Source organism: Oncorhynchus nerka, linkage group LG9a (genome assembly GCF_034236695.1).
Source record: "Oncorhynchus nerka isolate Pitt River linkage group LG9a, Oner_Uvic_2.0, whole genome shotgun sequence".
In the NCBI taxonomy this organism is placed as follows: domain Eukaryota; kingdom Metazoa; phylum Chordata; class Actinopteri; order Salmoniformes; family Salmonidae; genus Oncorhynchus; species Oncorhynchus nerka.
The window spans coordinates 41,318,011-41,333,140 of record NC_088404.1 but is presented as its reverse complement, the minus strand read 5'-3'; the positions used below and the strand labels follow the sequence as shown (position 1 = coordinate 41,333,140).

The 15,130-nt window shown below is 47.7% G+C and overlaps 1 protein-coding gene across 3 annotated transcripts in view; it reads left to right on the top strand.

Annotated features, from left to right (window-relative positions):
• Nucleotides 1-15,130, top strand: part of znf423 (zinc finger protein 423) — a 161,076-nt gene that overhangs the window by 40,093 nt on the left and 105,853 nt on the right. For all 3 annotated transcript variants that reach the window (XM_065022612.1, XM_065022611.1, XM_029668154.2), the window contains exon 3: nt 6,420-6,626. In XM_065022612.1, the coding sequence (XP_064878684.1) occupies nt 6,420-6,626 (207 nt within the window). The remainder of the gene's footprint in view (nt 1-6,419; nt 6,627-15,130) is intronic.

Below are 15,130 nucleotides of genomic sequence, written 5' to 3'. Positions count from 1 at the left end.
ACATAGACTTCAGCCAAGAAGCCAAAAATGTAGACCTCCACGTGTCTTGTTCATCCTTGGGAGCAATTTCCAAACGCCTGAATGTACCATGCTCATCTGTCAAAACAATAGCACCCAAGTATAAACACCATGAGACCACGCAGCCGTCATACCGCTCAGGAAGGAGATTAGTTCTCCTAGAGATGAACGTACTTTGGTGCGAGAAGTGTAAATCAATCCCAGAACAACAGCAAAGGACCTTGTGAAGATGCTGGAGGAAACAGGTGCACAAGTATCTATATCCACAGTAAAACGCTCAGCAAGGAAGAAGCCACTGCTCCAAAACCATCATAAAAAAGCCAGACTACGGTTTGCAACTGCACATGGGGACAAAGATCATACTTTTTGGAGAAATGTCCTCTGGTCTGATGAAACAAAAATAGAACTGTTTGGCCATAATGACCAGTGTTATGTTTGGTTGGAAAAAAGGGGAGGCTTGCAAGCCGATGAACACTATCCCAACGGTGAAGCACGTGGGTGGCAGCATCATGTTGTGAGGGTGCTTTTCTGCAGCAGGGACTGGTGCACTTCACAAAATAGATGGCATCATGAGGGAGGAAAAGGATGTGGATATATTGAAACAACATCTCAAGGCATCAGTCAGGAAGTTGAAGCTTGGTCGCAAATGGGTCTTCCAGATGGGCAATGACCCCATGGATACTTCCAAAGTTGTGGCAAAATGGCTTAAGGACAACAAAGTCAAGGTATTGGAGTGGCCATCATAAAGCCCTGACCTCAATCCTATAGAAAATGTGTGGGAAGAACTGAAAAAGCAAGTGTGAGCAAGGAGGCCTACAAACCTGACTCAGTTACACCAGCTCTGTCAGGAGGAATGGGTCAAAATTCACCCAACTTATTGTGGGAAGCTTGTGGAAGGTTACCCTAAACGTTTGACCAAAGTTAAACTATTTCAAGGCAATGCTACCAAATACTAATTGAGTAAAAGAAATAAAAGCTGAAATAAATAATTCTCTCTTACTATTATTTTGACATTTCATATTCTTAAAATAAAGTGGTGATCCTAACTGACCTAAGACAGGGTATTTTCACTAGGATTAAATGTCAGGAATTGTGAAAAACTGAGTTTAAATGTATTTGGCTAAGGTGTATGTAAACTTCTGACTTCAACTACATGTACCTCACCAGGCCTGTTTTTCTTACTGTCTATGTTCTGTACCTGACTCAGAGAAGTGGAGCATTCCTTCTGAATCCCCTCTCAAACATACTCCGCTAGAGCTATTTGCAGTCCATCCATGTTTTACTTCACTTGGCTGCCGCTGGTTGGTTTGAATTTGTGTGCTGTGGAGAGTTGAAAGCCAGCCTTGTACTCTTGTTGTTTTTTATAAAAACACTGGTTTTGTGGAACTTGGAGCTCGTATTATTCTAACTCCCAGGCAGGCTGGATAGTGAAGGCGGTGGAGTGGTGTACCGGGCCATGTTTGGGCGACCCAGGGCCAGGTGTCCTGCAGATTTACGCCTCTCTTAGCGCAAGTGTGTCCCAAACAGGCCTCCGTCCTGGCTCACAGCACTGCTCCAACACCTAGTCCTGACTCTGTGCTCCATCCGCTCATACAGTTTATTTCTCTCTCTCTCTCCCTCTCACTCACTCACTCACTCTCTCTGAGGACTCCAATAAAGTGTCTGTATTCTGTTTGCGGTATGCCTGTATTCTCCCTCTGTGTACAGTACGATCAAGTCTCACTTCCGTTGCGTGCCCACTGTATGAGTAATAGGAAACTGCTCTGCCTCCAGAGGTCAGGACATTGGGACTGGAACTAGCCAGGGGGATCGTAACGAGCTTCACTTTAAATGTCAAAACTCAAAAGGCACTTAAATGTAGGTTTTGGTTCTGAGCATTTTGAGCGGAGGGGAGGGAGCATCTCTGAACATTCCCAGACATTTGACTAGTATTTCAGTTCAGCTGGTGTTTATTCCAAGTCAAATAATATTTGTTAAGCTGATTTTTAAGAGGTGAGAGTAGATCTCTTTACCTCCGTGTACATCTAAGATGGGGATCGCTGTACTCTGATGGTGCAGTGAGGGAGGGAGAAAGAGAGACTCTCTGTCTTTGCTGTTGCCTTTGTCTTGTCTTGTCTCCCCCGTCGCATGCCTGGCGGTGTCCATTAAGCCCACATCGCCCAGCTCCTAATTATTTCCACATCTCACGTTGTCGCTTTGCACCGTTAAAACAGGAGGAAAAAAACATATCAACCTAACGAGCGGTAATTAGTGGGTCCCAGCAAGGCGGGCCTCTCCTCAGCAACACCACTGCTCTGTGGATTCTGTTAATTCACTTCTCTTCATCTAATTACCCCACACAAACATGTCTGTTTGCCTTTCCTCTGAGAGGGAGCAAGAGCGGGAGAGGGGCATTATCTACAAACATTAGACACCCTCCTCCCTCTCATAAACACACACACACAATCTATGAGGCTTAATCAGCAGATATGAAAAGTGTGACCTTATTCATGAGGAAATAATTTGTTTAATAAAATCTGAAAGTACACTTGCCAACGAGCGAATGATTACTCTTAGCATACTGTATCTCCATAGCATTAAAGCGAATTGAAATAAAGACAATTACTGATTATTACAGTATATTGTAAGAGTATTACTTTGAGCACAACCTGCTGGTATGCAGTGATTCCTTTCCCCTCTACAACCAGGAAGTGCCAATCCAGTTGTAGATGTTAAGGGGAAGGGTTAAGATGACCATCCTATCATTACTGTAGGACCATGTTCTCACCCTGTTAACTCCACTGGTCTCTTCTTAAATGTACACCTCTTCTCCAAGTGTTTCTCCACTTTCCCCCTCTTCTCTTTCTGACCATTACCCCATCATCTGTCCCAGGTGATATTTTGTTTTGGAGGAGGGAGGGATATATGGAGATTGTACATTTTCTCAGCCCAAAATAAGTATGTGAATAGTCTGCCAAATTGTATTTGACAGTATTTTTAAATACTTATTTCAAATAGTATTTTCGAATACCTAGGTTAACTGCATGGGAGTGTATTCGAGTCAATGTATTTGAGTATTTTAAATACTTTCCAAGTTTATTTCCAAATACATTTTACATTTAACTACTTGTCATTTCAAATAAAAAGTATCTGAATACTTACTTCCAATGTATGTGAAAGTAATTGAGATATTTGAAATAGTTTTTGAACGCAAGTCTGGTGCGTGTTTGTGTATGTGAGTTAATTTTATCTGACTGTGTGTGTATGTAAATGTGTGTGTATGTAAATGTTTGTGTATGTGAGTTAATTTTATCTGACTGTGTGTGTGTATGTAAATGTGTGTGCGTGTGTACTATGTGTTTGTGTAAATGTGTGTATGAGTGTTTTTTTTTTTTGTGTGTGTTTTTGCCTCTTGGCCTGGTGACGGTCTGTGACTCAGAGATAATGGCTCTCCGCAGAGTGGGGGACAGGAGCTCCAGCTGGCACAGGGAGACATGACGTGTGCTGCTGGGATTACCACTGCAAGCCATGCAGACCCTGCCTGTGTCCCCAACACTCCTCCACCCCTGGAAGCCCTAGGCCCTCATTAAGTGTCCCTACTCTGGATGGGATACTGGGGAGGGGGGCAGCCAGGAGTGGACTATTAAATGAGGGATAAAACAAACATATGAAAGCAAAAGTAGAGGAGGAGAGGGGGTAATGAGAAGAGAGGATAATGTAATGGGGTCAGTTAAACTGCCTTTGTGAGGGTAAAATTTGTTCTTGGGTAGGTATTGTTGTTTTATGCAGACAGTGGTCAGGAGCATTGAGTTTAAACGGCATGTATTTTAAGATGAAACGCATCAATCATTATCTCCACAACTATCTTGTCAGAATACCCGCTGGCAACTGCCATGCCTGCCTAACAGAGAAAGGTGTTTGACCTACGACCTTATTAACCTCACACAGACATGTAATTTGTGTTTGCTACATGATATCTAGGAACATTATCGTTTACTATTTGCAGAGGAAAAGTGGCCACTAGCAGGGCTGTCATTGCATTAACCATTGACAGAGCACTGTGCATGTTTAGCTCTCCAACCTAGCAGACAGGTAGGCAGAAAGCAGGCTGTCTGGATGAGAAATACGGTCTCTCAGAATATATCTGGGGGTATAAAGAGGCCTTGTTCATCTGAATGGCCATTTAGAAATCATTAGTCTCCTTGGACACCACTTCCAACGTAAGCCCTCATTTCATTTTGGTTTCCTCCCCTCAAATTGAATTATGTTTGAAAACACTCTGCGCGTCTCAAACGACTCTGCAGAGCCTTATTAGTAATGACCTCAGCACACATTACGGCACATCTAGGTGTGTGTGCGTCTGGTTGGGTAATATTGTAGTGTGTTTTGTCTTTGCCTGTGAGGGCGGTGTTGCTGTGTGAATGATAACATTCAACTATAGGACTTCATCTTAGATATGGTGCCAGTGTTAGACTTTACAACTGTGCAGTAGTGTTTAGCTGTAAACCCTCTCCTAACCATTGTGAGTCCTATTACAGTGGTGTGGTCTACACCAGGTAGAGAAGCCAGCTGACTTTTTTTTTTACGTTGACTAGTATCCGTCACCTCTCCCGAAAAACGATTCTCCGCCAATCAGGACCATTATCCTCTCATCTCCTCCTTCCAGATAAATAGTGTGCTCTGTGTTCATCAGGGCCACTGCTGGAGCTGCAGTGGGTACAGCTGGGGTGCGCACCACCACCGTATCAATCTTCCCCAGTAGCAGGCACATCCAGGAGGCCTAATGACGGAGGCAGCAGCACTGTGTAGAAGGCCTCTAAATGAAGTGTGCTCCGGACCCCCCCCCTGAGACCCCCTCCTCCATCAGAGATTTGAAAGGCTTACTGGATGAGAGGGGGCTGCTGTAGAGTGGGGGTGGTGGGGGGCTGAGGAGGGGTTGCTGGATGGCATGGGGCGCCCCCCCCCCCCCCACACACACACCAAACACCCTCCCAACCGTGCCAGGCACTCTCATCCTCTCCTCTTCCTCCTGCCGAGCCCCATCCATCTCCCTGAGCCCTGTGGAGAAGAGGGAAGGAGAGATGGGGGGGGGGGGGAAGAGGAGGAGGAGAGGTGGAGAGGGGAAGAGCAAGGTCCCATCTGGCTCCTCCCTTGTTGTCATGGTAGCCGGTTGTGCTGGCATGTACTGGAGTTGGCAGTACCCATACCTCTGGCGTGAGGGCACCTGGGGGAATGACGGTGTGTGTGTACACATGCATGTATTAATGTTAGTTTGATTGTGCATTCATGTGTGTGCATGTGTTTGACTGCTAATATGCATTTCCTCTGTCATGGATGAAACATGGTTTAAGGTGCATATCAATGAATATGTGGGTATGTTCATGTCTAGATGTGGAAAGGTGCCTGTGTCTTTGTGACTGCAGTGTAGGACTGTGTCCGTGTAGCATCAGTTAGGGGCCACTCTCCTCCCTGTCCAGACGGTGCTCTCACCACTGGACAGATGGCCATAACCCTCCCTCCCACTCCTTTCCCCCCTAAATGCTCCATTCATCCCTCCATCCATTCATCCCACCATCCACCCTCCGCATCTCTCCCCGAGAGGACGAGTGTGGAATTAGAGCACCTCCACACACAGTCTCTATCTCCCTGATCCAGCCCAGACACTCTCTCTCTCTCTCTCTCTCCCTACCTAAGTTGTGCTGTGGGGCTGGGGTCATGGGCCAGAGCCCATTACCAGCAGCAGAATGGCGGGCGGGCAGAGCGCTGGGCACTGCCAAATCAAAGCTTTGGAGTGCAGGAATGGCCTCCTCCTGCTCTCCTCTGATTGCACAAGTCCACCATGATTAGACAGGATGTGGAGCCTTAGGGAGCCAGCCAGCAAAACCACCCCCACTCCCTCTCCATCTCTCTTTCCCTTTACCACCCTCCTCTTCTGCACTGACATTCCCCATCTCTCTTTCTTTCTCTCTGTCCCTTTCCCTCCCTCCCTCCTCAGTCTCCAGTCCTTTTGGAACAGAGCGTTTAATGTGATAATAAGGTGTGAAAATGGAGCCACAATGGTGGAGGGAGGATTGTGGAGGCCGATTTTTCCACTGGTCCTCCTCTCTGCATGCCATGAGTGGCAGCGTGGGCACACAGGCTGGCATGAGTCGTCTCCCTCCAGAGCCCTGAGTCCTTATACACCCTCTAATGCCACCTCACATAGACTCTCCATTAGAGAGCACACACAGGGCATGTGACCAGGGACATCTTTAGTATGAGATGGACTTGAAATAGTGCTTGTCCCGTTCAATTGCTGGTACAAATGGACTCAATCAAAAAAGAATCTATTACCTCTGACCAATCTCCAGTAGATCAGTAGTTCCAGCTGTATGAGTCACATGCTGGTACTCAGTTTCCCTCTCTCTGTGTTTTTGTCCCAGATGTCCCTGCTGCGTTGGACCGCGAGGCGGCGACGAAGGAGCGGCGTGCAGCCCTAGAGGATGGGGACCACAGTGTCACCAGCCATGACGACCGCATTGGAGATGATGACCTGGACGATGAGTCCATCTTCACCTGCGACAACTGCCAGCAGGACTTTGAGTGTCTGGCGAAGCTGACTGACCACCGCACCAACCACTGCCCCGCAGGTAAGACATCATACACACACTGAGATTAATACACTACACTGCAGGTAAGATAAACACAGGGTGGGCTACATCCACAAACAGTTATTTTGGGGCCAGGGAACTCAGGTCGTTACCACCTTTCAGTTCAATCAATCCAATACCTTGAGTAGTATTTAAAGCTACATTATGTAACGTTTTGGGTGACCTGACCAAATTCACATAGAAATGTGACCTATAGATCTGTCATTCACATAGAAATCAAGTCTAAGAAGAAAGGTAGATCTGTTCTATGTGCTCTATTTCTATGCTTCCCGTTCTTACATTTTGTTTTTGCGTCTTTTACTTTCGGTTTTGTACACCAGCTTGAATCCGCTGAAAATACAAACATTTTTGTTATGGAACAAATATTTCACAGCGGTTTAAATGGTACAATGATTCTCCACACTATACTTGGTTGTTTTGTTGTTTTGTCTGAAATTGGGCGAATTACAGTACCAGTCAAAAGTTTTGACACACCTACTCATTTAAGGGTTTTTCTTTTTGTACTATTTTCTACATTGTAGAATAATAGTGAAGACATAAACTATGAAATAACACATATGGAATCATGTAGTAACCAAAAAAGTGTTTCACAAATCACAATATATTTTAGATTCTTCAAAGTAGCCACCCTTTGCTTTGATGACAGCTTTGCACACTCTTGGCATTCTCTCAACCAGCTTCACCTGGAATGCTTTTCCTACAGTCTTGAAGGAGTTCCCACATGCTGAGCACTTGTTGGCTGCTTTTCCTTCAGTCTGCGGTCTCAACTCATCCCAAACCATCTCAATTGGGTTGAGGTCAGGTGATTGTGGAGGCCAGGTCATCTGATGCAGCACTCCATCACTCTCTTTCTTGGTAAAATTGCACTTGCACAGCCTGGAGGTGTGTTGGGTCATTGTCCTGTTGAAAAACAAATTATAGTCCCACTAAGCACAAAACAGATGGGATGGTGTATTGCTGCGTTAGCCATGCTGGTTGTGTGCCTTGAATTCTAAATAAATCAGACAGTGTCACCAGCAATGCATCTCCACACCATCACACAACCTCCTCCATGCTTCACGGTGGGAACCACACATGCGGAGATCATCCGTTCACCTACTCTGCTCCCCAAAAAGACATGGCGATTGGAACCAGAAATCTCAAATTTGGACTCATCAGACCGAAGGACAGATTTCCACCAGTCTAATGTCCATTGCTTGTGTGTCTTGGCCCATGCATGTCTCTTCTTCTTATTGGTGTCCTTTTAGTAGTGGTTTATTTGCAGCAATTCAACCATAAAGGCCTGATTCACACAGTCTCCTTTGAACAGTTGATGCTGAGATGTGTCTGTTACTTGAACTCTGTGAAACATTTATTTGGGCTGCAATTTCTAAGGCTGGTAACTCTAATGAACTTATCCTCTGCAGCAGAGGTAACTCTGGGTCTTACTTTCCTGTGGCGGTCCTCATGAGAGCCAGTTTCATCATAGCGCTGATGGTTTTTGTGACTGCGCTTGAAGACATTTTCAAAGTTCTTGACATTTTCCAGATTGACTGACTTTCATGTCAGTCATAATGGACTGTTGTTTCTCTTTGCTTATTTGAGCTGTTCTTGCCATAATATGGACTTGGTCTTTTACCAAATAAGGCTATCTTCTGTATACCACCCCTACCTTGTCACATCACAACTGATTGGCTCAAATGCATTAAGAAGGGAAAAAACATTCCACAAATTAACTTTTAACAAGGCACACCTGTTAATTGAAATGCATTCCAGGTGACTACCTCATGAAGCTGGTTGAGAGAATGCAAGAGTGTGCAAAGCTGTCATCAAGGCGAAGGGTGGCTACTTTGAAGAACCTCAAATATGAAATCTATTTTGATTTGTTTAACACTTTTTTTTTTTTTTTTTTGTGATGTCTTCACTATTATTCTACAATGTATAAAACAAATGTTTATTTTGGTTATTACATGGTTCCATATGTGTTATTTCATAGTTTTGATGTCTTCACTATTATTCTACAATGTAGAAACGAGTAAAAATGAAGAGAAACCCTTGAATGAGTAGGTGTGTCCAAACTTTTGTTTGGTACTGTGTAAGAATTGTAATAACCAGGAAATGGCAGATAAATGTCTTCATAGTGCATCTTTAAATGGTAGCATATCAAATAACTTTTTCCCCATAGTCATTATATTGTTGAATTGTAGGAAATGTGTACAGTAAATGCTGGGTGGACCCCATCACGGGTAGCTAAAGGCCTGCAGTTTTCAGAATAAGGAGGTGTGTGAATATGTGCACATTGCCATGATAGACTGGATGGAATCGGGGCCTGTGTCCTTATGTGACTGTCTGACTGGGTTTGCTTTGGTATGTATATCCAGTGTTGTACCTTTTGACCCATCTCAGTTGAATTCCATTCAGACCTTGGTGTACGTACTGGTGTAGATTAAACAAGTGAGCTATGTGAGCGCATTTATATTTGATATTTCACTTCAAGCCTTAGACACATGATTGGTTCTGACTGGCTAAGCCCCCCCCCCCCCCCCCACTCTCCGGGCTCCTATTGCTGTTGGCTGTAGTCATACGCCACTAACACCAGTGTTGTTTAGTGTTCCTAAGGGACAGACTTGTTTTAAAGCTAACACAGGTCACACAATAGGAGTTATTAGGAGCGTTGGAATTAATGGAAGGCTCCAGGGCCCCCTGCAGGAGCATCTGGTTCCAGATTAATCAAGGCTCCTTAATGACCGCAAAAACGATCGACAGAGCCACTCAAGCTCCTAACATAACAGCCCGTAGCACGATTTTGTGTGTGTGTTTGATAGGGGAGGGGGAGTCACGTTGGGGACTATGGGGGGGGCTTAGTGTGAGTTCAGACAGGGAGAGGGAGCATGGCCTGAGCTCACACAGGGTAGGTGTATGACTGAGTGACCCAGGGGTTGGTTGGACATTAGATACTTAACGTTTACGTATTGTGTTGCGTACACCGTAATGCTGAATGACACTGGATGACCCAGAACTGAGACGTGTCTCACACTGATGTTCCTCTTTGGCGACCCCCTCCTCCGCCTGTCAGAGTGAAGGCTGGGAGATGTGATTTCAGCTCAGAGTCAAGGGAGAACTACATGTTGCTGAGTGAAGAGAGAGTGAAAGAAAAGAAAGAAGGAAAGAAATGAAATAAAACATACGGTCCCCAGGGAGTGAGTGGTGGAGATTGCAGAATAATCCCAGGCTTCGACTGGTGGCTGGTATTCCCCCTGGACCTCAGCTTTAATATTATTATTGAAAAGAACGGTAAATTAAAAAAACATTCACTGACGAATTCTTTTAAGTTCTCTGTGGCACCCCTGGGACTCTGCCTTGTGCTGCCTCCGTCCCTCTATCTGTTGGGGATAAACACACGCCACCACTCTGTGTGTGTGTGTGTGTGTGCTTACACATGCTTACTTGATTAGCGATTCACAGAATCGGAGGCCATCTTGGTATGGGTGGTAGTCAGAACTGGGAGGCCATCTTGGTATGGGTGGTAGTCAGAGCTGGGAGGCCATCTTGGTATCGGTGGTAGTCAGAACTGGGAGGCCATCTTGGTATCGGTGGTAGTCAGAGCTGGGAGGCCATCTTGGTATCGGTGGTAGTCAGAGCTGGGAGGCAATCTTGGTATCGGTGGTAGTCAGAACTGGGAGGCCATCTTGGTATCGGTGGTAGTCAGAACTGGGAGGCCATCTTGGTATCGGTGGTAGTCAGAGCTGGAAGGCCATCTTGGTATCGGTGGTAGTCAGAGCTGGGAGGCCATCTTGGTATCGGTGGTAGTCAGAACTGGGAGGCCATCTTGGTATCGGTGGTAGTCAGAACTGGGAGGCCATCTTGGTATCGGTGGTAGTCAGAGCTGGGAGGCCATCTTGTGGGGATGGCAGTAGACTAGATGATGGGTCCCAGGTGTTTAGACAAGTGGCAGGTAATTCAGCCACTCGGCAGCAGGTTCATAAAGTGGCTCCATTAATTTCCTATTACTCTGAGTACATGTGAGTCTGGGAGGCCATACTGTCTGCAGGGGGACTGAGCACAGGCATAATGATCTGGGAGGCCATACTGTCTGCAGGGGGACTGAGCACAGGCATAATGATCTGGGAGGCCATACTGTCTGCAGGGGGACTGAGCACAGGCATAATGATCTGGGAGGCCATACTGTCTGCAGGGGGACTGAGCACAGGCATAATGATCTGGGAGGCCATACTGTCTGCAGGGGGACTGAGCACAGGCATAATGATCTGGGAGGCCATACTGTCTGCAGGGGACTGAGCACAGGCATAATGATCTGGGAGGCCATACTGTCTGCAGGGGGACTGAGCACAGGCATAATGATCTGGGAGGCCATACTGTCTGCAGGGGGACTGAGCACAGGCATAATGATCTGGGAGGCCATACTGTCTGCAGGGGGACTGAGCACAGGCATAATGATCTGGGAGGCCATACTGTCTGCAGGGGGACTGAGCACAGGCATAATGATCTGGGAGGCCATACTGTCTGCAGGGGGACTGAGCACAGGCATAATGATCTGGGAGGCCATGCTGTCTGCAGGGGGACTGAGCACAGGCATAATGATCTGGTAGGCCATACTGTCTGCAGGGGGACTGAGCACAGGCATAATGATCTGGGAGGCCATACTGTCTGCAGGGGGACTGAGCACAGGCATAATGATCTGGGAGGCCATACTGTCTGCAGGGGGACTGAGCACAGGCATAATGATCTGGGAGGCCATACTGTCTGCAGGGGGACTGAGCACAGGCATAATGATCTGGGAGGCCATACTGTCTGCAGGGGGACTGAGCACAGGCATAATGATCTGGGAGGCCATACTGTCTGCAGGGGGACTGAGCACAGGCATAATGACCTGGGAGGCCATACTGTCTGCAGGGGGACTGAGCACAGGCATAATGCCATGGAGTAATACCATTCCACGGCTGACATAAGCCAGTGTGACCGGTGAATTTCACCTGAAATCCTGTAATATCCCCCTGCGTGCTGCATGCTGGTCTCTCTCACTCCATGGCCCACACAGACCTGCTCTGCCTGGGCGTATCCGAGAGAAGCAGTAACTCTAGACAGTGTCTGTGTATCGGGGCAGTGCAGCTGTGTTGGTAGGGGCCTGGTGGGCCAGAGCTTTGTTTGGAAAGCCTGTTGAGCTGAAGGGCTGCTCTGCTCCCTCCACCGCCTCACCCAAAACCCCTTTTCAACACGTGGTTTCTCTGCCTGCCCCCTCCACCCTCTGAGCCCTAATGGGGTAATAGTCTCCCCTGATCTGACCCCCGTCTCTTTCTCGTGCGCTCTCTCTCATCTTTTTCTGCTAATAAGAGTCCCAACAGGCCACATTAGATTTTATGTTTTAGTTTTCATCCCTGAAATATTTTTTTGACCAATAGGCCACCCAGTGTACAGAATCCCTGTGATCAGCCAGACTATGAGCTGCTCTTAGCATACTCTGGCTGCCAGTCCAGTCTAGTCTAGTCCAGTCCAGTCTAGTCTAGTTTAGTCTATTCCAGTCTAGTCCAGTCTAGTCCAGTCTAGTCTAGTCCAGTCCAGTCTAGTCTAGTTTAGTCTATTCCAGTCTAGTCCAGTCTAATCTAGTTTAGTCTATTGCAGTCTAGTCCAGTCCAGTCTAGTCCAGTCTAGTTTAGTCCAGGGCTGGGCCTTTATAGAGAAACTCACTGCAATACATCCTTCCTCCTGCTGCTGTTGACTCTGCTGGAGAGGCCATGTTTGTGTTAGTTGTGTGGAAGCGGCGTGTTTGTGTTAGCTGTGTGGAAGCGGTGTGTTTGTGTTAGTTGTGTGGAAGCGGTGTGTTTGTGTTAGCTGTGTGGAAGCGGCGTGTTTGTGTTAGTTGTGTGGAAGCGGTGTGTTTGTGTTAGCTGTGTGGAAGCGGTGTGTTTGTGTTAGCTGTGTGGAAGCGGTGTGTTTGTGTTAGCTGTGTGGAAGCGGTGTGTTTGTGTTAGTTGTGTGGAAGCGGTGTGTTTGTGTTAGCTGTGTGGAAGCGGTGTGTTTGTGTTAGCTGTGTGGAAGCGGCGTGTTTGTGTTAGCTGTGTGGAAGCGGCGTGTTTGTTAGCTGTGTGGAAGCGGCGTGTTTGTTAGCTGTGTGGAAGCGGCGTGTTTGTGTTAGTTGTGTGGAAGCGGCGTGTTTGTGTTAGCTGTGTGGAAGCGGCGTGTTTGTGTTAGCTGTGTGGAAGCGGTGTGTTTGTGTTAGCTGTGTGGAAGCGGCGTGTTTGTGTTAGCTGTGTGGAAGCGGCGTGTTTGTGTTAGCTGTGTGGAAGCGGCGTGTTTGTGTTAGCTGTGTGGAAGCGGCGTGTTTGTGTTAGCTGTGTGGAAGCGGCGTGTTTGTGTTAGTTGTGTGGAAGCGGTGTGTTTGTGTTAGCTGTGTGGAAGCGGTGTGTTTGTGTTAGCTGTGTGGAAGCGGAGTGTTTGTTAGAGGATGTCTATTTCCTTGACATAGGCCTGTGTAGTGTGTTTTTTCTATTTAATTTAGTTAGTTTTTTGTGTGTACGTCTGTGTTTCTGTGGAACATGAATGGTGTGTTAGGCCTTATGCATGGTTGTGTGTGTGTGTGTGTCAGAGAGACCGATACTAGAGGTTGATCTGTGCATGCGTGCCGTTGTGTGGGAAGAGTCTGTGGAGAGTCTCAACAGGATAAGAAATCTGTAGCACTGGCTCCCCGAGGAGAGCTTGGAAAAAACCTAGAGATCAAATGGAGAACATTCGCTGCTCCGCTCTGCTGCCCTGCGACCGGTCAAGGTTGGGCTCTGGCTGTGAGAACCCCTCCATCTGCATCCCCCCTCTCCCCCGCAGCGCTGCACAGATGACCCCCGCCCCTGCCCGCCTCCCCACAGCCTGGCAGGGCTGAAGCTGAGTGCTGGGGGGTGGCATAGGAGGTGTGGGCCCCGGGGTTAAGACACCAAAGGCACCATCACAGAACCAGTGGGCCAGCCTGAGCCAATGGGACCATTCAGACCCCCCCCCCTCCTCAAGACAGAATGGGCTCGTCCTCCACTCCATTCTGTGGGGGGCCCTGTGTTTATGCTGCAATCCTCTGTTTAGTTTGGCTGGTTTATATATAGCAGACTGCCCCCCCATCTCATACACATACACACACACCTCTGCTCTTCAACCCATGTGGCATAGCAGCGGGAAAGTGGGGGGCAGAGAGTTAGCACATTGACACACACACACACACAGAAGGGTCCAGGGTATCTATGCAGTGAAGGAGGATAATACGGCAAGATACTGAGAGAGGGAGAGTTTTGAAGTAGGCAGTGACGGGTCTGCTGGTGCTGAACAGTGGAGCTCTGTGGGTGGGTGAGAGAGCTGTCAGTCAGGAGAGGGGGGTGGTACTTCAGCCTGTCAGATACAAATAGGAGGTGAGCACTAGTTAACCCGCCTTCAGGAGACTGAAAAGAGCTGTTAGGAGCGTGGGGGAGAGAGAGAGAGTGTGTATGTGTGAGAGAGGGGGATTACAGACTCGGCAGTTAGAAAGCACTGTATTACTCACACCCTCACCTCAGAGCGAGGGAGGAAGAGAGAGCGAGCGAGAGAGAAGGGAGTGGGAGAATTTCAGCATCCTTCTAACAACACGGCAGTTGATGTATAGCTGGTCTCATACATACTAATGCAAACATGCATACATTCTAAGACGTATGGCTATTGCAAGTGCTAGCATATTGGTGTTTACTTGTGTGTGTTCATGCAGGACATGAAGCACAGGCTGTGTGTGTTTGGTAGAGGAAAAGGGTGTTGGGACATTTAGGTCGAGCTCCGGCATGCCCCGTATGCCCTCTGTCTGCCTGGCACGGTCACCCATGAGACGAGGAGACTGGAATCTGACTCTCACTGCTGCTCCATTTCACTCTCTCCCTTCTTTTTTTTCTCTCTCTCTCGCTCTCCCTCTAAGATCATATACTTTCTCCTCCTCAATCTCTCTCTATCTGGGTGCAGCTGTGCTCTCTTTCCTCAGCAGGTGGGCATGGTGTTAGAGCCCCCAGCCTGCCTGCCAGGGAATCTGTCTAGAAAGAGAGGGGGAGGGAGAAAGGAGAGGGTAGAGTGTCTGTTTAAGACGGGGGTCCCTGGGTGATTGGATGTCTCTAGGGTGCCCCGTGCCCCCCTCGCCCCAGGTTCCCAACGCCATGAATACATTTCCATTCTCCTTCCTGCCTGTCGTCATGGTGGCAGCTGGATCCGACACGAGGACAGGGCTCTTATTAAAGCCAACCGAGAGGGAGGGAGAAAGACAAGGAGAATGAGAGTGGTTGAGGGAGATGGAGAGAAAAAGAAGGAGAGGATAGTTGAGGGAGATGGAGAGGGTGGTTGAGGGAGATGGAGAGAAAGAGAAGGCGAGGGTGGTTGAGGGAGATGGAGAGAAAAAGAAGGCGAGGGTGGTTGAGTGAGATGGAGAGAAAAAGAAGGCGAGGGTGGTTGAGTGAGATGGAGAGAAAAAGAAGGCGAGGGTGGTTGAGTGAGAT